Source organism: Sminthopsis crassicaudata, chromosome 1 (assembly GCF_048593235.1).
Source record: "Sminthopsis crassicaudata isolate SCR6 chromosome 1, ASM4859323v1, whole genome shotgun sequence".
Lineage (NCBI taxonomy): Eukaryota > Metazoa > Chordata > Mammalia > Dasyuromorphia > Dasyuridae > Sminthopsis > Sminthopsis crassicaudata.
Window position 1 is genome coordinate 168488128 of NC_133617.1, and position 25892 is coordinate 168514019.

Here is a 25892-nt window from a genome sequence, read left to right on the forward strand (position 1 = left end):
AACTAATAATTTCCTAATTTGCCTTAATGATAACTTCATTCCTCAATGGTAGAGAAATCATCTTCAAAAGTAGAAGAATCTGTATAAATTGTTTTCTATAAAAAACAAACCAGGTTTTGCACAAAGATCCTAGGGAAAGAATGGGGGGAAGAGGTGGATTAGAGTCATTATTGATAATTGATTCTCTTTCTTTTGGCTTTTCATTTTTTAACTTAGCAACAAATCCAGTGGAAATAAGCATTTATTTAGTCCTGTATTCTAGGCTTTGTATGTGAGAATATCTATTCTTGGATAAAATGCAGCTCCTGTGTTTGACATTTAAAATCTTTCATAGTCTGATTCTAGCTTGTCTTTGCAGACTTATATTTAATACATATAATATGAACCCAGAATGTTATGAGAAACTTTCAGGAATGAAATTCTAGGAACACAAGAAAAAAGAATTATGGTGAGATGAAACTTGAGGTGTTATCCAAAGAGACAGATGTGACTACACAGAGAAGTCATTGAATAATTTAGATTTTTAAAAGACCTTTACAGGTGGATTATGGGAACAGATAATACAGAATTTTGTCATGCTTTCATATTCATTAAGAATGGTGTCGGGATTACTAATGCTTAAGATGAATTGTGACTTAAAAAAAAACTAATTGTAACAAAAAGATTTTTTTAAGGTTTAGTAGGGAAAGAAGGATAAGTGAAGAACCACTTCATAGTTTGAATGCTGAGAGTTAATGATGGAAGAAAGATATAGCTGCTCAATCCTTATTTTCTGCTTTCTCTGCTAATGAGAATGATCTTTGGACTAGAAATATAGGACAAAATGACTAATAAGGAATTTATACTTATAAGTAGAGATCATAAAAGAATACCTGATTGCTCCAGATGAGTTCAAGTCATTTGACTAGTGATGAACTGTATCCCAGAGTATGGAAAAAATGTAGATGTGGTTAGAAGAAACTATCACTGGTCTTTTAAAGATCATAGAATAAAACATGCTACTTATTTCCAGAAAGAGAACTGATGGACTGAGTGCAGATAGAAGCATACGTTTTAACTTTATGTTTCTTAGTTTTCATTTTAACTTATTTTTGTAACATGGCTTATATAAGGAAGGGGAGGTCATAGAGGAGAGAAAAAACAAATATCTTAGGGAAGAAAAAGAAGAAAAAAGAAGGAGGAGGAGGAGAATTTTCAAACAATAGGCCAATGAACATAACTTCAATTCTTTTTTAAAAAACATTTTTATTATTATTATAGCTTTTTATTTACAAAATGTATGCATGGGTAATTTTTCAACATTGACCCTTGCAAAACCTTCTGTTCCAACTTTTCTCCTCTTTCCCCCTACCCTCTCCCCTATGTGGCAGGTAGTCCACTATATGTTAAATATGTTAAAGTGTATATTGAATCCAATATATGTATACATATTTATACAATAATCTTGCTGCACAAGAAAAATTTGAATTTAGAAAGAAAGAAAAAAACCTGAGAAGGAAAACAAAAATGCAAGCAAACAATAATAGAAAACGTGGAAATGCTATGTTGTGGTCCACACTCATTTCCCATAGTTCTCTCTCTGGATGTACCTGAGTCTCTTCATTACTAAACAATTGGAATGCGTTTGAATCATCTCATTGTTGAAGAGGGCCACAGCCAGAAAAATTGATCATTGTATAATTTTGTTGTTGAAGTATATAATGATCTCCTGGTTCTGCTCATTTCACTCAGCATCAGTTGATGTAAGTCTCTCCAAGCCTCTCTGTATTCCTCCTGCTGCTCATTTCTTACAGAACAATAATATTCCATAACATTCATATACCATAATTTACCCAACCATTCTCCAAATGATGGACATCCATTCATCTTCCAGTTTCTAGCCACTACAAAAAGGACTGCCACAAACATTTTTGCACATGTGGGTCCCTTTCTCTTCTTTAAGATCTCTTTGGGATATAAGCCCAGTAGTAACACTGCTGGATCAAAGGGTATGCACAGTTTGATAACTTTTTGAGCATAGTTCCAAATTGCTCTCCAGAATGATTGGATTTGTTTATAATTCCACCAATAATGTAAAAGTGTTCCAGTTTTCCCATATCCCCTCAAATATTTGCTATTATCTTTCTTGTCATCTTAGCCAATCTGAGAGGTGTGTAGTGGTATCTCAAAGTTGTCTTAATTTGCATTTCTCTGATCAATAATGATTTGGAGCCCCTTTTCATATGACTAAAAATATAACTTCAATTCTTGATGCAAGTTTGGAATGTATTATTAGAGTTGAGTGGCAAATCTAGAAAAGGATAGTGATCAAAGAGAGCCAGCATGTAAGAACAGGCCATAGCATATTAAGTCTTTTTATTTATTATTAATTTGATTGAAATATTATTCAACTTATTAATTTCTTGAAAATATTACTAAAGCTGTAAATAAAACAGGAGAATGCTACAGATAAAGTTTCCCTAGATTTTAGCAAAGTGTTTGATAAAATCTCTCTTCCTACCATTGTTTTACTTCTTTTATCCTACATTTCTCAGTTTAAATTTCATTTTCATTGTCAGAGAAAGCAGAAAAAAAGGATTAAGCAGCTATGCCTTCTTCCATCATTAACTCTCAACATATGTGTGATACATAATTAGGAGGATTTGGAAGTGGTCAAATGGCCAGGACCTAAAATTTGTCATGAATCATTTGATATAAACTTATAAAAATTACTACAGTGGAGTGTCTCAGGAAATCTGTGATTGTTCTTGTGATATTTAATATTCTGTGACAGATAAAAACATAAGCAATGTACTTTTCAAATTTACAGGACTGGACAGAATAGAAAATATACTGGGAGAGAGAATTGATATCTAGAAAGATCTTGTCAGGCTATAAAACTGGGCTAAATTGAATAGGTAAAATTCAGTAGGGATAAATGTTAAATTTTACATGTGATGTAAACAAATATTGATATCACAAGTATAAAACAAGGCCAAGTGTGACTGAGTAAAAGTTCATCTGAAGAAAATCAAGAGAATTCTGACAAGAAGGGCTTAGCAACCAAAAATAATAAAGCACCATTTCCACTAAACTCTGCCCTGCTCAGGCAACATTGGGAATGCAGTGGCAATTCTGAGATCTACATTTAAAGAAAGAAATAATATGTGGAAAGTATTCAGAAGATGGCAACCACGATGCCACAAAAACATCATTTGAAGAAACCAGGAATGTTTAGCATGGAGAAAAGAATATTAAGGAGGTACATGATAGAAGTTTTCAAATAATTGAAAGCTCTGTAAAGGATTTGGCTTGTTATGTTTGGATTCACAAAACAGAACTAGGAACAATAGAAGGAATTGGCAAAGATGCAAATTTTGGTTGGATATAATTGAAAATTTAACAATCAGAGCTATCCTAAAATAGAACAGTCTGCCTCAAGAGGTCATGAGTTTCCCCTTACTTGAGGTCTTTTAACAAAGGCTGGATGATAATTTGTTAGGTATGCTACAAGGGGAATTATTTTTTAGGGATGGGTTGGACCAGATGGTCTCTGTGGTTCCTTTCAACAATGATATTCTGTGATTCCATGAACCTTTTGGGTTGCCTCAAACATCTTCTCTCTCCTTTACTCAAAGACTAGATGATTACTTATTAAGTATGGTATAGTGGAGAATTTTGTGAGGTACAGGTTGGTTTAGATAGAAGGCTGCTTCTTTCAATGGAAATTCTGAGATTGTGTAATCCCTTTTCCATATGATAACTCCTCAAATACTTGAAGAAGTATCATGTCCTCCTCCTCCTCTAAACCAAATGTCCCTAGTTCCTTTGGCAGCTTTTCAAATGAAATGCTCTTGAAGTCTTTTGCTGTATTTGTTATTGTCCTCTGGATAAATTCTAGCTTGTCTGTAGGGTGGCAAGAACTAAACAATGTAGTATCTGGTACTAAACACAATTTACCAGATATCATCTGACTCAGGAAGAGTACAGTGGTACTATCATAAGGATGTGTACTGGGGTATGATATAACTGTTTGAGGTATGAATAAATAGACTGATGATGACAAATCAATATTTATAAATGAGCACACACTTTATTTTATACTACACTTAAAATAATGCAAAAGCAAATGCATTTTACTGGAGGTTGCAGTTTAGACTGTTTTGTCCAATTGTCTTTTCAGAACATGGGGTCAGTAAGGAAAGATTTAAAGACTTCAATAATTACCACCTCACTGAGTGATTATTGGTGCAGAACAATCCCCTAAACACCTAGGTAGTGGGAGCTTTGAAGCCAAAGGAAATAGAGCTGTGCTTATTAAGCTGTAATTAAAATGAAGCCTTTAGTCTGGCTGGGTAAGTTGTCTGTTCTCACCAGGTTAATAGAAATGCTTCTTTGAGTCAAAATAAGTAAATCTGGATTGGGAAATATATTAATAGGTGACATTTATATAGTGAATCACATGTATTATCTAATTTGATTCTCACATTAACCCTAAGATAGGTAGTATGGATATTATTATCCCTATTTTAGGGATGGGGAAAGAGGTTCAGAGAGGTTAAGAGAAACATGGTCTTAGAATTGATTGTTGTTGTTGTTATGGTTGTTGTTAGAAGTAATATGGGAAGCCTCCCTAAGGCTAAGTCCACCATTCTTCCTTTATTACCTCTTTGCCTCAACCTTCTCTGATAGACTTTTGCAAATAATGATCATTTGTTGCAACCCTCTGTGGTCTTGCTTCCATCTCTCCAAAATCTTGGTTTTCCACCAATTTTTTCATAACAACCTTTGACTCATAAATCCCAAAAGGAAAAAGGATATTGTACTTTCCTACAGTCTATAGACTTACAAATAGTCTATAGAAGACAGATTATCTACAGAACAGACAGATAGACTACAGATTAGTCTACAGAAGACAGAAAATCACTCACATTGATTTTCTTCAGAAATGCAAAACTCAAAATGATGAATACAGAGTCAGAAAACTGGGATTTGATTTCTGATCCCATTGCTCAGTAGGAACTGGAATAACCTCTATATTTGAGAGAAAATTAACAAAAGCAATGAATTTGTATCAGTTCTTAACATATGTGCTAAATAACTTCTAAATGATTAAAGGATAGCTTCTAAATTATCAATGGAAAAACAATTATAAGAAAACTGTAACAATGGGTTATTTCAGTTTGCCTTTAATCACACACACACTATACACACTGCAGCTCTTGATCTTTATCTTCCTTGTAGATTTCCTGACTTCTTTCAAGTCTCAACTAAAAGCCCACCTTCTATAGGAAACCTTCTCCAACTCCTTTTAATTCTAGTACCTTTCCTCTGTTGATTATTTCCCATTTGTTCTGTATATATCTTATTTGTATATAATTGTCTCTTCTATTAGATTATAAGCTTTTTAAAGAAAGGCACTGCTTTATGCCTTTTTTAATATCTCCAGTGCTTGATATATAGTAAGAGCTTGATAATTGTTTCTTGACAGATTGACTTGTACCCCCATGAACTTTTTCTTTGACCTTTGAGTTACCTGCAACTTAGATTCATTAGTTTGTGATGTTCTATGATTTCCAACCATATAGCTCCAGCAGGCAAACATTTACATTCTAAACAGGGGCTTTTGTTCTAGGGAGAAGTTTGGAATTATTAAAAACAAAACAATATTTCTTGAATGCAAACCAAGTTTTTCTCACTTTCCTGTTAAATTCCCCACTAATTGTCCATTCTCAGTGTTTAAACAGATTGAAAAGTTCTAGAGACTGCCCATTGAACTTCATGCCACAGGCTAGATTATAGGCATTCTTAATTCCTTTGTTTTTTTCCAAGTTGATGTTGAGCTGACTCTTTTGAGTGATTGTATATCTTATTTTGGAGTCTTTGCAATGCTCTTAGGCTTCATATAATGAACATCAAGTCATCTACAAATGAGCATACATAGGCACTTATAGTTTGTCTTTGTTTTTATGTATCTCTACATATACTAGCACTGACTTTCATTTTTATGATATTCTGAAATGCCATTTCCTCTGTGAAACCTTTCCTAATACCCCTGCCATTGTTAATGGCCTCTCCTCCACAAATTAGTGGGAGTTGACTTATTTGCGTGCCAAATTGCTTCCTCTAAGTAAAATGTAAAATCCTTGAGTTCAGAAATAATTTGCTTTGTCTCTGTATAGGCAATACCTAGCACAATGTCTTCTTTGTACACAGTAAGCTCTTAATAAATGTTGAATTACATCGAACTTTTACATCTCCTGTTCATGATTTCTAACCTATTAACTTTGGGTGTCTTTTCCATTGTTCCTAATTTTTCCTTTAGTTAGTGGAGTTTATGATGCCTGTATACAATGGTGCTCCACAATCAGCCCTTGCTAGCTGTGACTTTGATTCATTTTCTTTATCCTCAAAGTGTTCCCTTTAGATTTCCTGCTTGTATTATAACATACTATTTAGTATTTAGAAAATCCATTCATCATTCACTGCAAACTCTCTACATTCTCTCTTTTTTCATGTCTCTAATTATAACACTCATGATATATATTTGCATAGTTGTCACATAGTTACTTTCTAAAAATTTTACAAAGTAGGTGGGGGAGGTATTAATTTTCTGATTTACAGAAGAGACATCAATGGGTTAAATAACTTGCCCAAGACCAATATCTCTATTTAGTAGCATTAGCAAAATAAGAATCCAACTCCCCTGATTCTTAGCATTATACTCTTTCCACTAGATCATTCTGCTTTCCCCTAATATTAAGCAACTTAATTGTGCTTTTTTCTTCTGTGGATTTAATATCTTCTTCCATTGGGAATTAACTTCACCTTCCTCATTAAGACTTTACCATTCAAGTTGACTTATAACTTTGCTTTCATTTTCTCCCCCTCTAATCTTGACCATCTTCTTCTCCCCTCACTATCTTCTGGTATACCTCTCTCACTCTTAGCTCCCTACCTTCTTTCCTGAAAACAGCTTCATATTTTTTCCCTTGGACCCCACTTTCTTAAGTTTTTTTTGGCCATTTCTATTAGCTATACTTATGCACTTTTCTTGGTCTCATGATCTCGACTATATTACCTGAAACCATACCATAAGTCCTTTAGCATATAAACTTGCACTATTCTTTGAAGTGTTTTATATAATTTAATTGACAAATAAGACACTTCACTGTAATTAACAAAAATGATCATCAATATTGGTCAGATAGAATAAGCATACTATGCCTCCATGCTTTCTTTTTTTTTCTTTCATTTTTTTTTTTTTTTTTTTTGAGGCAGACTTACCCAGAGTCATACAGCTAATAAGTGTTAAGTATCTGAGGTGGTACTCTATCTACTGTACCATCTAGCTGCCCCTCTTTCATGCTTTTCTAAAGAGCTCAGGAATCCTGAGACCTTTTCACAGGATCATAGATCAAGAACTGGAAAGAATGTTGGATGCCATTTAGTTGAATCCTATCATTTTACTGATAAGGAAATTGAGTCCTAGAGAGATGAAGTGATTTGCTCAAAGTCACATGAGTAGTATTAGAGGTGGGATCTGAAGCCAGGTCCTCTGACCTTGCAGCTAGTGCAAGTTCTACTGTGTCTACCAGCTCTCCTGTCTATTCATATCTTCATAAGAATAACTCTAGTAGATGTCAGCTAAGTCCTGTTCCTCTGACTTTACCATTTATTATGTATCCTTGAAGAGTTGGGCCATTTTTCTTACATGTCTGCATTCTTGCTGGAAATTGAATTACAGTAAGTATCTAGAACAATTATATTAAATCAGTAGCATTTATTTTTATATCAACTACCTTTCCAAATATATTCCTCTCCTGATATATTTAAATTTTTAAAATTGTCTTAAATGGTTTTTTCTTTTCACATTGTCACCTGAAAGAAATGCATCTAAATTTCCCTCCTGTTGCTTTCTGCGGTTACCTCTTATCACTACAATCAATATGGCAAAACTATAACAATGGGGAACATTATTCATAGAGGACAATGCATGCATACATACACACACACACATATACACACACACAAATACACACACAAATTCTTTAAATATGGCAATCCTGAGGGCAACGTGGTAAAGAATTGTTTACAACTAAGTAACTTACTTGAGTAAGGAAGTTTCCTCTAAACTTCAATATGTAATATAAACAGGAAGGTTTTTTTAATCTTATTGTGTAGGTATCATAGTACAAAGTTTCTCAAACTGTGGGTCTCAACCCCATATATAGCAGTGATGAAATTAAGATTTATTAACAATAAATGTGTATATTTATAAGCCCAGGGTCATGTAAAAACTTCTCAGGCAAAAAGGAGACATGAGTGGAAAAAGTTTAAGAAGCCCTGGCATAGTAGATAGAGCATAGATCTGAATTCAGCAAGACTCATCTGAGTTCAATTTTGGCTTCAGATACTTACTAACTGGATAACCATGAGCAAGTCACCCTGTTTGCCTCTGTTTCCTCATCTGAAAATTGACTTGATGAAGGATATGGAAAATCACTCCAGTATTTTTGCCAAGAAAATCCCAAATGGGGTCATGAAAAGTCAAACATAATTCAAATGATTAAATAACAACTATATATTTCTGCCCACTTGTAAGAATTTTGAAAGACCAATGACTTAGTTCTGTCCATTGTTGTGGATTGGATCTTAACAAAAATCATAATACACTCTTCTACCTCCCACATATCTGTATATCTATGTATCTGTATACATATACATGTATATATATATATATACATATAGATACACATATAAATGTGTATATGTATGTATGCCTTTCTCACATGCATACACTATTAAATTTAAGCAAGTTTCTATTCCTGCAAGGTAGCAATTATTTCAGTAAAACATTTATAGTGATAGTATAAATGAGTCTATTATGTGTTAATTTAAAGCTTTGTAATTAAAAAAAATTCTTGTCCTTAAAAATATGGAAATCCATCAGATGAGTTTCTGCTAACCCACTTCCCTTGGTTTTTGTGCCATAGCCACAGAAACATAGAATTAAAATTCTGTGTAGGTTGGGAAAACTTGGAATATCACCAATCTTCTGATACCATTCTAACATGGTCCCATGGATGGCAAACAAAAACATCCTATTTCAAAAGTTACTGAGTCCCTTTTCAAAATATTTTTGCCATTTTATGGATTTTTATATTTGTTGACTGCTAAAGAAATGTTTCCTATGTAGCCCAGGGAAAGGAGTAGGCTCCAAGAAATTGTTAGCAAGATTGCAATCCAGAAACTCAGCGTGCTTAGTGAGTCCTGGACATGGCTGTATTTGGATAAATCTCAAGATATCCTAAGCACAGACCAAAAATCATGTTGTTTTATAAAAAAGGTGTCTGACTCAAACATTATTTTAGGCCATTGAAAGGCTTTTATTAAAATAAAAGAATCAATAATCATCCAGGAATTAGATAGGGTTCCTCCCTGCTACACACCCTATAGGGCATAAGAGTTTTTCAATTCCTATTAAACAAAGGCAATAAAAGCTTTAGGGCACATTCTATACTAATCCTGGATTCTATCTCTCTCTTTTTTTTTTTTTTTTTTTCTAGTTTTAATTTTCATTAGCTACATTACAAAGGAAGCAATGATATCATGACTTTAGGTGGAGTACAATGACCCACTTAAGTACAGGAAAAATGAAATTCTTTAGAGTTGAAAGATATCACTGCTATGATCTAAAGGGTGTGGGAAGGGAAGGGATAAGGATGGTAGGGAAATAAGACCAAACTAACTTGTGATGCTAAGTGTAGCCATTGTTACTCATATTTCCCATAGTTTATTAGATCTATTTAAAGTTACATTTTTTTAACTTCTCCAAATTATTTTTGGTTTTGGTGTCTTCTATTGTGACAGCAATATAGCAAAGAATAGCATTCATTAAAGATATACCATAAAACTTAACTGGTGACTATTTCTTAACAGAGATTCGGACCTGTTTTTGCTGGATACCAGAGTAGTATGGGCCTCAGAAGAAGGATGGTTAGAATTTGACATTACTGCTACCAGTAATCTGTGGGTGATGACGCCACAACATAACATGGGACTCCAGTTGAGTGTGGTGACCAGAGATGGTAGGTTGTAGCACAGCATTGATTAAACAGTAAACTTGTGGTCTTTGACACTTAAAGGGTAAAGGGTAAAGGGTTGGTTGTAACAATATTGTTTTCAGTCAATAATCAAGGCTGCTATTCCCATATTTATCCCATTTTATAAAGTACCTCTGCTTTAAGTATCATAGATCAGATTACATTCACCAATTAGGCTGAGCTTGGGCAAGACAGATTTTAAAGCAGAAAAAGAGATAAAAAGAATAGAATAGAGGAGGTACAGGATTCAGAAAAGAATAAAATTTGATTCTGGACTCCCAAGCAAAATTGGGATGTTCTCCAGGAGAGTCTTTTCTCCCTCTCTAAACTTTCATAGATACTTAAGCACTTATTATTAGGGCTTTGTGGTAAGTAACTATCACTTTAGGTAGGATAGAATAATAAAAAGAAAGAAGATGATATGACTGGTAAGAGAAAAATCTTTAGAATTCACAGGATTATATTTATTAGTAGTACAGAGAATCTTAGAAGCCATATGATCTGACTCCTTAATTTTATTGTTTAGAAAACTAAGGCTCAAAAAGCAATAAATTGTAGAGGGTTGAAATCTGGAGAAGTATGCTTGAAACAAGCATACTTACAACAAGGTGTTAACTCAGGAGATTGAGATGATGGTTCTCTAGTTCACATATATACTTAGTACTTAGCATGGTGATGTAATGGTTCTCTAGTTCACCCATACATAGGGTACTGTAATGATGTAATCATACCAAGGTATTTAAGGGCTGAGAGAACTGGAAATTTTTGACCATCCTCCTGGTTGCTCTCCTGCCTCCTGCACTCCTCCACTAAGATTAAGGCTGGACCTGAGATCCTCCAGAGAGCTAGCCCAGAAATTACAATAAATCCCACCACTTTTTCATATTATCTGTGTAATTTGCCCACAGTGACATCAATTTTATTAATCAGTGGTAGTGTGAACCCAGAGTCCTGATTTCAAGAGTGTTGTTCTACATACTATACTACCACCACTATTACTTGGGCTAAAGAAATGTTAGAAAGTTAAATTGTTTCATTTGTTGCAATTATCCATTTTAAAGGTATCCAGTTGAATTAATACTAAATATCCTGCTTTTTTGGAACATGGGTGGCAAGTCAGGATAAAGGGCAGAAAGGGGAAGGGGAGAAAATTGTGTAACTGTAAGAATAATTTTACTCAGAGGAACAAGTTAAAAAAATGTATTTGTTTTTCTTCCTTCAAAGGTCTTAATGTCAATCCAAGAGCTGCTGGTCTGGTGGGCAGAGATGGCCCTTATGACAAACAGCCCTTTATGGTAGCATTCTTCAAAGTGAGTGAAGTTCATGTCCGCACCACAAGATCAGCAACTAATCGACGCAGGCAACAGAGTAGAAACCGCTCCACTCAGTCACAGGATGTTTCCAGGGTCTCCAGTGCCACTGGTAGGTCTAGATAGTGACTTTTTCTCTCAAGATTCCAATTTGGCTTTCTTTTCTTAATTTTTTTTTTTTTTGTATTAGTGTGATATGCTTAATTATTAAGAGATTTCAATGCTATACAGCTTCCACAAATGATGGGGTAAGATTTTATGCATTGACTGTAGCTAACAGTTTTTAAAAATCAAGAACCTTGTCACTAGATTCTAGTAACAAGGATTTTTTAACCTTTTTTTTTGTATCTTGAACACTTTTGACACTATGAAATCCTCAGAATATTTTAAGTGCATAAAATAAAATATATAGTATTACAAAGAAAATAAAAAAATTTAAAATATAATGATAAAGTATATGTATATCTTTTTTAAAAAATCTAAGTTTATAGACTCAGCTTAAAAATACCTGATTTAATACAAATAAGTTATATTCAATATCAAGACTAAGGGATAGAATTTTGGGAGTTCCTGAATGTTGGAGAAGTCTTTGTAAATCATCTATAGCTGAATGTTTTTCACTTTGATAGGTTTTCCCAGCATCTCTTCCCTTTAGGAGAGAGATCCCAAATTATAGAATTTCACAAGGATTTCATTCTAGTTCCATAATGCTATTCTTTAATGTTGACATTTCAAGGATCTTTTATTTCATTAGTGTAGTATTCCTACCACCAATACAAGGCTGTAAATTCTCTGTAACTTAGTGAATGGTTTTTGAGATTTGATGTGGCTACTCTTCAGATAGCCTGGTAATGAACCTCTCAAAATGTAGGTCATATGGAAGATATTCTTCATTAGATCCATGCGTATAATCTAATCTTCCAATTTAGTAGGAAATACTAAAGTATAAATTCAGCTGTTATAGACTCCAAGAACCTAGAATTATCACTCTTCTATAGTGAGCAATTATCTTATAATTTATAAAAATCTCTATTTCTCAAGTTGTTAACACCTTACTTGTTGGTATGTTCTCCTTTGTAAAAGAGACTAAACAGTAAGATAGTGCCTGGAAATAGTATGTTTATCTTATTTGTAAGCATATATCAATTCAGTTAATAACTTTGAGCACAGACTTAAAATGTTACTTCTTCTCTGGGTCTTAGTTTCCTTATCTATTTCAGTTTCTAATTTTGTGATGCTATGATTCCTTTAATCTCTAATAGTCTATGATATGTGGATCTTGTTTTCAGAATTATAAGGATATTCCTGATGGATTAGAGTGTCTTAAAATTTTTAAAATCATTTTATTGTGGTTTTTAAATTTCATATACCCTCAATTTCCTCCTGTATCATTTACTTAAATAAAGGAAGGTTTTAAAAAAGCAATCAGTAAATATGAAAAATGTGACATGACATTTAATATTCCATGTCTCCTACCCCTACCCCCATGTACATACACACACATAGCAAAGTAGGAGAAGAAAGCATTTTTTTTTACCTGTTTTTTGGGGTCATTTGTCCTTCATAATTTTGTAACATTCATTTTCTATTGTTTTATGTTTACTGGTCTTTCTATTTACATTGTTGTCAACAATGTGTATATTGCTTTCTTGGCTTTGCTTTATTTTTCATCAGTTAATGTAAACCTATTTCCCTATATTCATCATACTTGTCATTTCTTACAGTATAGCAATATTCCATTACATTCATGTACTACCATTTGTTTAGTCATTCTTCCACTGATAGGCATCTACTTTGTTTTCATTTTTCTTCTACCACAAAGCACTGCTATAAATATTTTGTTTTACATGGGACCTTTCTTTCTATCAACAACTTCCATGGGGTATACAGCTAATACTGAAATCTCTGAATTAAAGGATATTTATGTTTTAGCCACTTTTTTGCATAATTCCAAAATTACTTTTCAAAAAATTGTATAAACTTATAGTTCCACTAACAATGCATTATTGTGCCTATTTGTTAAGTTTTTCTAATACCATCAGCTCAAGTTTCCATTCCATTGTGTTTATACCAATATCAATATCCACTTATAGTTAGTTTCCCTTATTTCATTGCTATCATTTAACAATATCAATTAGATTTTACAAAAGGATATTTACTGAGAAGATATAGCAAGAATAGAAATATAAAACACCTGCCCTATATCATTCACCCCAACAACTTCACTTCCAATTATGGCATAGTTGAAGGACAAAGTCACTCTAGTAAATGGCATGCCACCTGCTGGGTCCATTTATTACTGGGCTTGGTACCACAGGTCACTTCCTGGGGATATGATGGCAGTAAACTCTAGCATAGATTTTCAACCATGGACTGCTGGCAGCTCTCAACATTTTGAAGCTCAGAAGTTTTGTCTATTCCATTTCCAGAACTCTTTCATCTAAGGCAGAATAGAACAAACACAAAAGAGAAAGAAACAGCAATCGAGCTTTATGCTCTGGCTTCATCAGAAGTCTCCCCACCTGGAAGTTTAAATCAGTTCTCTCCTCCTCATTTGAATGTAGCCAGACTGGAAAGAGAGATCTCATTTTGTCCACTCAGTGCCTTTTGAAGGCATATTTAGGCTTATCTCAGCAGGCAACTTGTCTGTTTTTTCACCACATTGATAAGGAAAACCATCACAGGATACCTAAGCATACTCTAAAGTGGAGAGCAAACTTCCCTCTTCCCCATCTTATTTATCTGTCGTCCTTCCCACTTCCAATTCCATATCTTCAGTTACTTCTAGAAGCAGGCTCATTAAATTCACAAACACTCAGTATACAAAAACTAATCAACACAGGCCACAGAGTAGAAACCGCTCCACTCAGTCTTAGGATATTTCTAGGGTTTCCAGTGCCACTGATAGGTTGGGATGGTGACTCAAGATTCCAACTTGGCTTTCTGATCTTAACTCATGCTTTCTAGAATAGGATTACCTCCATGTCATTAATTTTCACTTAAGATTTTTTTGCTGAGTAATCTCTTGTAATTAAGTAGTATAGGAATGAGAGATGAAGAGATTTTCTCTCCTCTTGTTTGTATCCACTTTCATGGGAGAAAGTAAAATATTGCATTAGCACTTCCAGATTTTTTAGTTGTTTCTTTTGTTATTTTTAACTGATATTTCAATGACCTTAAAGAGTTAATAGAATTTCTCAAAGTATCCTATTTCTTTTGAGAGAAGCTTCTTTGCTGATAGGGTCTAACTTAATTCATCATTTGTTTTTATCAATACCTTAAGTTGGGACTTGAGGTTCTGCAGACTGATGGGATGTAACATTTTGTTTGTTGTTATCCTGGCATACTTTGGAAGGATTGCACAGCATGGGTGTTCCTGTGTTTGACATTGGAGCAGTCAGGGTTGGAATAAGAGAAAGGAGAAATGTTTTTGCTTTTTCTTCAGAACAAATCTGTTAAATAAGCTTTAAAATGTTGCTGTTTTCTGCTAGAAGTGGATCTTTTCTAGTGTCCCTTAATGCTTTTCTTCTGTTGATTATTTCCAATTTAACCTACATATATCTTGTTTGTACATAGTTATTTCTATATTGTCTCCCCCTATAGACCATAAGTTCCTCAAGAGCAGGGATTGCCTTTTGCATTTCTTTGTATTCCTAGTGCACACAGTGGGTACTTAATAAATGCTCGCTGACTGACTGTTGCAACATATTAGGAAGTCAATAGCTGCTCAACTAGAGTTCATTCAAATAAATTTTGGGCAACTTTATTGCTAACTAGAGCTGACTAGAAGGATGTCAGAGACTGAAACAACCGCTGACATGTTTGCTACCTTTTTTACAGATAAAAATTTTACTTGCTTTAGTCCCCTCCCAGTCTTCCTACTCCTCCCCCCAATTTTTCATTATGAAAACATGCTGTTCTTGACACTTTGATTTTAATTTTATGACCTAGTTTTAATGTTTTATAATTTCTCTAGCTTAAATTAAATTTGATGGGTTTACAAATTGATTGTGAATATTAATTTTTTTATTTATTAAAAATAAAATATAAGCATTGGAATTATTTCCTTAACTTTTCGTCCAACCTTTTATTTCTTGAATTTTCCTTTTTATAATTATACTCAAAAATCTTTTTGTCAAGAGCCTTTGCAATGGCTACAGTTTGTCAGCAGAAGCTGTCTATGAAAAGACCCTTTTCCTGTATAGTAGGAAGGGTACTCCTTAAATCACTGAGATATTTGGATGATAGAAGCCATCTATCCACAGACAAAAGTCTTCCAATGAATGACACAATATGGAAATTTCTTCTATACTTTTTTAGTTTCACAATCCACAATAATTCTACAGAATTGTAATACTTTGAAGTGAATAGCATCTTAGAGATTATTTAAGCCCAACATTCTTATTTTCAGATAAGGGAAAAGAGCTCCGAAGAGTTGATATGGATTGCCAGTGGTTATATATATTAGCAATATAGTTGAGATTGGAAGCTAGGTACTCTCTAACTATACCCTAGTAGAGCCAATTTTTTTTTTTTGAAGACTCATGTTTGAGACCTAGAGGGCCACCTTAGAAATCATCTAGTCTAATCCAGTATGAATGGTTTGCCCATGATCACACAATTAGAAAATATAGAGACAGAATTTGAATCTCTGTCCTCCAACTCAAAATCCAGCAGAGATTAAGTTTCAGTCCCTGGCCTGAATTTTAAGCAATAATTTTTTTTCTTTCTGAAATTCTTTTAAAAGACATGAGGTAGAGATTATTTTGCTTTTGCTGCCTCCCCCCCCTTTTTTTTTAATAGTGTGTTCCTCCTGAATGAGCATATCTCCACCCAAAAAACAACCAGAAGAAACCCACCAGAGATTGTTCTGCATCTGGGTAAAGAAGTTACCATAATTCATCACACTGGCTGTCATCAGGCTAGAATATGACATTGAAATATGTGACTATTTTTGGAACATAGCTGTTTATGCTTGAGATTGCAGAGCTCACTCACAACAAAAGAAAGGCCAAGAATCCTCCTCCCAATTTTGCTATAACATCTGTACTTTGCTTTCAAGCTAGGCTTTCAAAAAACAAATGTACTGGACAGACGATGAGTTTGGATGAAAGTCTCCCTGGATGATTTTTCCACTTGCTTGAGCTTCTTTGCAGCTGTCTGTTCTGAATGAATGATGGTCATTGGCTGATGCTGCACTTCTCTAGTGGTCTTAGATGTCATCTGGACAGTATTGTTTTTACACACGGTTTCTTAGTCTCAATCCAACACATGCTGTGTAGTTCATCAGGATTCTAGGGAATCTAGCAATTCCGTGGATCTCACTAAGTGGTGACCAGTCACTGTATTCTTTGAAACTAGTTTCATAGCTATCTTCACTTCATAGTTCCCTTATTCCTTGTTCCAGCCTTATTATTAAAAAAAAAAAAAAAAAAAGAGCACCAGACAATCACTATAATCTCTTGATTCTAAATCCTATGATATTTCTTTATGGTGTTATTCTCATTGTAATCTCAGAGACTGGTTTTCACTCTGGAATATCTGCAAATTGTTTAAATAGTTGGCAAGAATAATGCTGAAACAGTGAATATAGAGTTCATAAGGCATTTGGTAAGGTGCTTTTAGGTTGGTGAGCCTCTGAAGTTCAAGACCTCACTAAAAAGTAGATAGCACAATGATGCTGAAAAATATTTGATTTTTTTCTCCCCAGATGGCTTAGAAATATATTTCTTTTTCTAGCTAGGTCTATCTTTCTCTGTCTCTATCAGCTAGCTTTTTTATTTTCTGTCCGGCATTCCTTCTAATTCTATGATTATTCCCATGATTTGTTACCCAGCTCAATGATCTGCTAGATTGGAGGTTGATAAACTTTAGAAAAATGAGTGTGGGGATGTTGAGAATTTCACTTAGTCTTTTAATGCTATATTCTTTGGAGTTCTTAGGCAACTATAATAGTTTAGTAAATAGTGTGTTAAACTCTAGATCAAGGAAGCCTGAGTGTGTATACTGCCTAAGACAGGTGTTAGCCTGGGAGCCTGAGAAAGTCCATAAGTCTATAAGTCTCTGTTTCATTATTTGTAAAATGCGGACAATAATAGTACCTAAATTGCAGGATTGCTGTAGGAATCAAGTAAGATAACATGGGTATCATGCTTTGCATAGATTATATATTCTTTATTTTTCTATTAAAAGCAGAAAGAGACCTAAAACTTGGTTTGAGCAAAAATTATAAAAAGACTAGTTTTCAGGGGCTTTTCAATCTGGAATATAAAATCTAGAGATTTTTCTAGTTAGTTAGAGACCTTCAGGATATTTTGAAGATCACTGGTATTCTACTGTGTTTTTATATTCCAGGAAGTAGCTGAGAAGAGATAGTTATCCCTAATTTTAATGGAACTAGGAATCATGAAGAAGGAACCTCAATTTGCCTTACATACCAACTATCTAGATTTTTGTAAACTAAACCCAGAAACTAAGAACCAAACTGTTCCCTGCCCCTTTGCCCCCAGTACCTTTTGGAGTGATTGAAAGCAGAAATCAGAATCCTGGAATGGTAACTTTGCCTCCTGCATTGTAATGACACAGTGAGTTGGGGAGCCTCCAGCTTGTCCTTCAATAGCTGTATTGATTCTGTAAGGCTAACAGGAGCCAGAAACTTATTCTGGATCAGAGTCAGCAGATAAGACCCAAAGATATGGAGGGAGCAACTATGTGAAATGAGAAAAAAGGTGCCATTTCAACACAGTCACTTTTTGTGTCCCTGCCCGGGCTACACATTGGGGTTGGGAGGAGAGGAGGTAGAGGGGGAAAGGAATAGGAAATGAATTAATCGTTTCCTTCAAAAACAAATTTTCTTTAGGGAAAATTTGTAGCTTGAGTTCAGAGATGTTGGAAAATTCAGATTTTAAAATGCTACTCCATCCTGAACTCCTGCTGTTCTGGTATTTTTCTAACAGGGTATGTTCATGTGTACCCCGCTGTGAAGTTCACCAGGCCTGGGCCTGTAGCCTGACCACGTGATCAGAGCCCCAAGAAAACTATTTGGAGAGACTGTGGAAGAGAAAAGGGTCCTGGGACCTGATTTCTCCCATTTGCTCTCTCTTTCCACCTGATTGCTTGGCTTTTCCCCTGCCCTGTATCTCTTTCTACTTTTGTCCTCTTAGTTTCTTCCCATGTGTTTCTCATTCCCTCTCAGTCAGTGTTGAAAAAGGGCAATTGACAGGATGCCAGGACCCTCTGGGAGATGGGTTGGAATTTGATTGTTGTTCCCTAGCTCCTGGGGCTGCAGCTTCCCTGCTGGCTATTTGGGGGAATCAATGCTTCCTTTGGCGATTCAGTTAACCTTCCCTGGGAGATCAGTTGTTGGCCTTGTCATTCCCATGCCATCCACAATGTATTTTTCTGACATTCATTTGATATAGGAAGAGAAACCTGTATGAGTCAACAGAGTTCAGCTTTTTAATTAAAAAGAAAAGTAATGAAAGGGAAATGGTGCTCAAAGTGATGTCAAGGGTCCTAATTCCAATTGTTAGAAATACGATCATAGATATTGATATGGAAGGAACCTCAGGAGCCATCTAGTCCAATTCCCTCATTTTTACAGATGAGGAAACCAAATGACAAAGGTTTCCAAAATCAGAAAGATCTTAAATATCAGAAGTAAAATTTGAACCTTTGAACTCTCTAACTTTAGAGACTGTATTCTTTCTACTCTACCAATCTATCTTCAATTAATGAATGATACTTCATAGTAAAATGGCATAGGAGGCAGCATAGCATAATAAAGATAGAGCTAGCCTGCGACTTAAGGCTGATATATATATTAGCCATGTAGATGGCTCAATGAAAAGAGCACTAGGGCTGCAGTCAGGAAGACTCATCTTCATGTGTTCAAACCTGTCCTCAGATACTTACTAGCTTACTAGTAAGCTGGACAAGTCACTCAATCCTGTTTGCCTCAGTTCCCTCATCTGAAAAATGATTTGGGGAAGGAAATGTCAAACCATTCTAAAATTTCTGCCACAAACACTCCAAATGGGATCACAAAGAGTCATATATATATATAATCAAAATAAACCATAACAAAAAGTCATTTAAAACACTCACTTTTTAAGTTATAGACATTACCAATCTTTATTCCTAGAGGAGTTAGCATAAAGGAGTTCTCCAACAGTGAATTTACAGTTTCAACCCCTCACAAATATCCAAAGTGAAATACACAACACTCTTGGTCTCCATTTCTATTACTATCATTTTAATATAACACATTACTTTCTACCTGAAATATTACAATAAAATCCTCACGTGTTTTCCCACTTCCAATATCTTCCCCCTATAATTTATTCTTTATACCATTGCCAGAATGATCTCCCTTAAGATCTGGTCATTGCACAGCTCTCTTCAAAAATCTGACAAATGACTGACAAATGTCTAAAGCTGACATTCCTTTGCCAAAGTTCTTCACAATGTAGTTCTATCCTATCTTCCTAGATTTTCCCCATAATATGTGTTGCCTATGCCCTAGGGATCTTGGATAATCCTTTGACCTTTTCCCATCCAGCCAAACCTCCTGTGTGTATTCCTTCACCTACTTTGGATTCCTGTCCTTCCATATGCTTGAGATGCCCTTCCCTATTATCCATTTTTACCTATTCTTTATTGCTCATCTCAAATATTGTCTTCTCAATCCTTCCTGGTTTGTAATGAGTTCCCACTTTGGACTTTATATAGTCCTTTGGTTTTCAATTAAAAATGCTTAGTTTTGTAAAATATCTTAGGCTCTGAGAGAACACATACAAAGCAGATCCAAGATAACCTTATGGGGAGGGAGAAACATTAGCAGCTAAGGGGACCAGGAAAGACCTCATGCAAAAAGTAATATCTGAGCTGGCCCATTTTAGGCAAATTGCTTTGGCAGTTGTAAATATGATGAATTGGGATGGACAAAGGCTTGAGAAAGGGAGACAAATAAGGAGTCTATTATAACCATGGCAAAAAATAATAAGAGCTAAACTAGAGTAGTATCTTTGAGTAGAATGGAGGATATGCATAGGAGAGATATAGAAATAGAAATGATGATATTTGGCAGCTATTGGAGATGAGAGGTGAATGGCATGGCACTGAATAGGTGCTGTACACCGAGATAAATCATCTTTTAGAATCTTTATTTTCTTCCCCCGCAACAGTTGTCTCAGAAAAAGAAGACTCAGAAAGCATTTTAATCTTTAGCATATCTATTTGAAAAGAAACTCTCTGGAGTTTGTACTAACTACTTTTGTGTTTTTTCAAAGGGAAAAAGAGGAGAGAGAGAACAGAAGAGTTCTGTTTTGTACATGTTGAATTTGAGATATTTGAGGGACAGTTTGATATGTCTGTGATGGATGACTATACAGCTCACACAGAGAGGTTGCTTTAGATATACAGGATGGGGAAGAGTCTACATAAAAATAGTCATTGAACCCATGTGAAGTGATGAGGTCACCAAATGATTTAGCTTAGTGGCTTCAAAGAAAAAAGCTCTAGTATAGTGCTTTGAAGGACACTCATGATTAGTGAAATGTTTTAGATGAAGAACCAGCAAAGTAACTGAAAAGGAGTTGTCAGATACATAGAACAGCTAGGTGAGATCATCATCAGGAAAATCTAGAGAAAAGAAAGAGGCCAGGAGAAGAAAGTGATTAACAATGTCAAATGATTCAATGGCAAGTGAACTACTAAGCTTTGAAAAGGTGTGTGTATTTTAAATTACAGCTGGGCATTTCAAGTAGGAAACTATTGAGGGGGACAATATTTCTTAAGAATAAAGTAAAAAGGGGCAGCTAGGTGGTTGCAGCAGATAGAGCACCAGCCCTGAAGTCAGGAAGACCTGAGTTCAAATTCAGCCTCAGATACTTACTACTTCCTAGCTATGTGACCCTGGGCAAGTCATTTAACCCCAATTGCCTGGGGGGGGGGAGTAGAAAGTTGAAATTGGAGAAAAAATTCCTGGATCTTTTGTATTTTCAAGCTCAGTGGCTACAAAATTAGGTTATTGATCAAGGGCAGTGCCATGATAGTAAACCACCTTCACACTATGTTCTTATTATCTCTGAGTATATGGCACAGTAGAGAAATTGTATTGAGATATAAATTCAAATCCTTATTAATTCTGTGTTCTTAAGCTTTAAGTTCCTTATTCCAAATCAAGCCAATAAATATTTATTAAGTACCTACTATGTGCCAGGCACTGTGCTAAACCCTGGGGATAGAAGAAGAATCTATGTTACTTGAGAAATAAACTAGTGTCTGGTGAAACGAGCTAAGCTATTAGCAATTATATGAAAATGTTCTAAAGCAATAAAAATAAATGCAACTCAAAATAACTTTTAAGATTCATCTTCATCCCATTCAAGAAACAGGCAAAAATCACACAAAAAAAAGAGGAAAATAAGAATTGTTGGAAAGGCTTTGGGAGGACAGACACACTAATAGCTATTGATAGAGCTATGAAGTCATTCAACAATTCTAGAAATCAACTTTGAACTTTTCTTGCACAATTACTGAACTGTGCCTTGCCTTTTGACTCACTGATACCACTATTAGGTTTATACCTCAAAGAGCTCAGAAGGTTATTTAACAAAGTGTTGACTTTTTTAGCTCTTGTCACTCAAAAAACAGTCTCCTAAGATGTTACAATCTGTGTTACAACAGAAACAGTAAAATCCACTTGGGGAGAGGTAAAAGAGGGAAAAGGAATGAAGAGCTTTAATGACATCATTAAAGTCTCAAAATTTTGGAGTATTAAAGGCTTTCAGAAGGCAGAAGTGGGTGGGGGAGACGTTACAAGAATAGGAAAGAGTGTGAACAAAGGTTCTGAAGCAACAGTATGGGATATATTCTGACAGGTATAGTGTAATTAAAGGTTAGAAAGTCAGGGTAGTACCAATTTGTGAAGGACCTTAGATTTGACTTGGAAAGCCAAATGAAAATTGAGTTTTCTTTTCAGTGTTCAGTATCAGAAGAACTCTAATCAAGTCACTCATTTATTCTTAGATCAATTTCCTATAGGACAGATTCTCTGGGTCCAGAAGTTGTCTGAATAAAGCAATAAATGCTACTACTATTTTGATAGGAATTGGCCCTCTGATGCCCCCTTGTGAATTCACAAATGCTGCCCCAGAGTTTTAGCAGTACAGAGGGCTCCCCTTTCTGATCCCCTTTTCCCTTCTATTCTGCTTTTGTTCAATGCCTGTTTTTGTGAGACCTGGCATCTTTCTTTATCCCATCCAAGCTCACTTTCATGTTAAGTAGGTTATTATTAATTTTGTGATTATCTTACACTGGCTTTATCCAAGCAAATCAATTAAATCAATAGGGAAAGGTCAGTTTCTGAATCTCTTGTCAAGCCTTAGGGGGAAAAAATGGCCTCGCCACTAAATTTACTGAGGAACCCAGAAAACTGACAACCTATGAGTAGTCAGAAGTATTCTTGGGGGAATTAACCTCTGTAAATATTTATATATTCCTTGCCAGAACTTAACATAGAAGTTATAAGGAAACATAAGCATGGCGTAAGCATATCTGGAGGAGGAAAAACATGAGAGTTAAATTCCTCCTTTTCCTCCTGCCGGCCCCAATCCTCATGAAACAACAAAAATGCCAGTGTCCAACTCTAAAAGAAACAGCTGTTCTTAACATAGAAAGTTGTCTTTGTTTAACATCGAGAGGGTCAAAATAGAAGCAAATTCACAAGCAAACAGAAATTTCCATGAAGTTTCTGAATATAGATGGGAAACCCCAACTGCAGGTGCCATCAGTGATGTCATCATGGCATTTTGTCATGGGAAATGGAGAGCCAAGCATCAAGAAAATTTCCTTCACCTGCCTTTGTCCAGATACAAGTGTGTTGTCTAACTCCATGTGCAGGCCACATTCCAGTTCAAGAGCTCAAGTTTCCAGCCCTCTGAAAGATTTTTGGTCCCCAGCACAGGAAAGGTGGTTAGAAGTCTGTTTTAATGGAACACTGTCAGTCTGTTAGAGTGAAGTAAAGTGGGAAAAGGCCCAGATTAAGGATTTGGGCTATGTGTTCCATTTTTGGTGTTTAGGTCAGGTAGTTAGGATAGCAGGGTGGAGTGTGTCTCTTAAAGTACTGCTTCAGACTCTACTGAAGAGGCAAAGTGATGTGAATTCCAGAGAATTCCTTTGAGTCAGTTTCCTTTTCTGTGGAGTGAGCAGATTGTACTAAATGTGATCAGTGAGATCACTTCCTGATTCTGTGATTCTATCGGAATTCTAGAAAGAGGGCTCTATATGCAAGAAAAGAGTGATTTTATGCAAAAGTTAAGGATAAGAAATGGACAAAGATGTCTTCAGATATGAGAAGAAAAGTGGGGAAGATATAAAACATAGCATGTGGACCCTCTGAGAAAAACTGATGGCAGGACAAGGACAAGAGTCAGAAAGAGTGGGCAATCACAGATGAGTTGTGAGCTATGCAATCAGGGGTCAGTTGATCTCACATCAATGGCATTAGAGAGACATCTGAGTATTTGGAATAAATTTTGTTCACTATGCTAATTGCCTCCATTTTCTTACTTTCCACTCATGTCTCAGTTCCTTGCAATCAGACCTCCTATCTCATGACTCAACTAGAACTATCTTCTTCTAGGTTACCAATTTATTGATTACTACATCCAATAGCCTTTTCTCTTTTTAGTCCTCTCTATAGCAATTGGCACTTCTGACTGTCTTCTCCTCCTGGATTGGCAGCCCTTACCCTTTTTTCATGGACCTCTGTCTATCTGGTGAAACCCATGAATCCCTTATTAGAATAATGTCTCTAAATGAAAAAATTAAAACACATAGTATTAGAAAGGAAACAAATCATGTTGAAATAGTTACAAAAAAACTTTTTTTAAGTTCACACACTTCAGGTTAAAAACCAGTCTTAGCCATTCCATCTTGAATTTCCATGATATGGTTTTCTCTTGGTTCACTCTTCTCCTCCTTCCTGTACTGTCTCTCAATCTCTTCCTAGATGATTAGCCCTATTCCACTTCCTGTTTGAGGTACCACAGAACTCTATCCTAGATCAGCTCTTCTCTCTTTCTAATTTCTTACTCATCAGTTTCTATAGATTCAACTATTATCTCTGTGCTCAAGATTTCTAGATCTAAAATTTAGGACCAGATTTGGTCCTAACTTTGTGAATCTCAGTCCCATACCACCAACTGCCTTTGGGCCAGCTGCAACAATATACTCTATTAAATTTATCATGACTCAAATAAAACCCCTTATTTTTCACCTTAAACAACCCCTTCTTCCTAACCTTTTTATTTCTATAGATGTCTCTATCATCCTTCTAGTCATCTAGATTCTCAGCTTGGGAATAATTCTCAGCTTTTCACTGTGCTTTACTTCTCAGTCAATCAGTTGCCAAGTCTTGTAGATCCTACTTCTACATCTCTCAAACCTGTTCCTTTCACTCTACTCACATACTTATTAACTTTTTAAAGGCTTTATCATCTCTTAATTGGGCTATTGCAACAACCTCCAAATCGTCTCTGGTTTCAGTTTTTTCATTCCAATCATTTTCCACAAAGCTGCTGAATTTATATTCAATTTCTGATAAACATTAAGGTACTGTTCTAGGTGCTGAACAGGACTTGACATTCAATAGGATATTCAAAAATATATCCTGACCTCTCTAGTTATTAGAATGTCCTTTCCTCAAATTAATAGTTCTTCTGTATATATTCCATATTTATCTTTTCTGTGTATGTATTATTTTCTGTCAATTGAATGTAAAGTTTTTGAGGGCAGGGATTGCTTTGTTTTTCTCTTTGCTTTTATCTACAGCCTTGGGACAATTCCTGACAAATAGTGGACATTTATTTAGTAGTGGGTTTGTTGAAGGAATGAATGAAAAATCACAAAAATGAAAGCTGTAAAGTGCTTCAGGAAAGTGTTGACTGAAGTCCCCCCACCAGCAATAAGATTCTATGATGACAATATTTTAGGATGATACTGATATTTTGTTCCAATAAACTTTTTGAAAAGAACAAATCATAGTCTAATACTAACATTTTTAATGAATCCAAGCTCTCATAATCACCCTTTATGATCTTAAACAAATGACTTCATGCCTCTAAGATGAATTTACTTTATCTGTTAAATGAAGATGAAGTCAGTGACCTTTAACGACCCTGCCAGTTCCAAAGTCATGATCCTATGACTGGAAATCTTCCTGTTGTATCATTCTATAGAGTCTTTTGCTCTAATTCCTGATGTGCAGGGTGGAAAGAGATGGTCAATTTGCTTTTATTGGCTAAGAGGTTGAGAATAAAAGGAAAAAAGGGGAGAAAAGCATACACATGTGATTACCCTGGTGAGAGAAACTCTAATGTGGAAATTCACTTTAGCAATGAAGAGTAATAGCTAGTCTGTAACAAGTCTGGAGTGTTACCTTTGGAATGACTTGTCAGGATAACAATCATTATGTACACCTTGAATCCAGGTC

At 35.2% G+C, this 25892-nt stretch overlaps 1 protein-coding gene across 1 annotated transcript in view; it reads left to right on the forward strand.

Moving 5' to 3' along the window:
• BMP6 (bone morphogenetic protein 6) overlaps positions 1-25892 on the forward strand; it is a 196767-nt gene that overhangs the window by 166075 nt on the left and 4800 nt on the right. Inside the window, exons 3-4 of the mRNA XM_074271188.1 lie at positions 9922-10070; positions 11310-11507. Of these exons, the coding sequence (XP_074127289.1) occupies positions 9922-10070; positions 11310-11507 (347 nt within the window). The remainder of the gene's footprint in view (positions 1-9921; positions 10071-11309; positions 11508-25892) is intronic.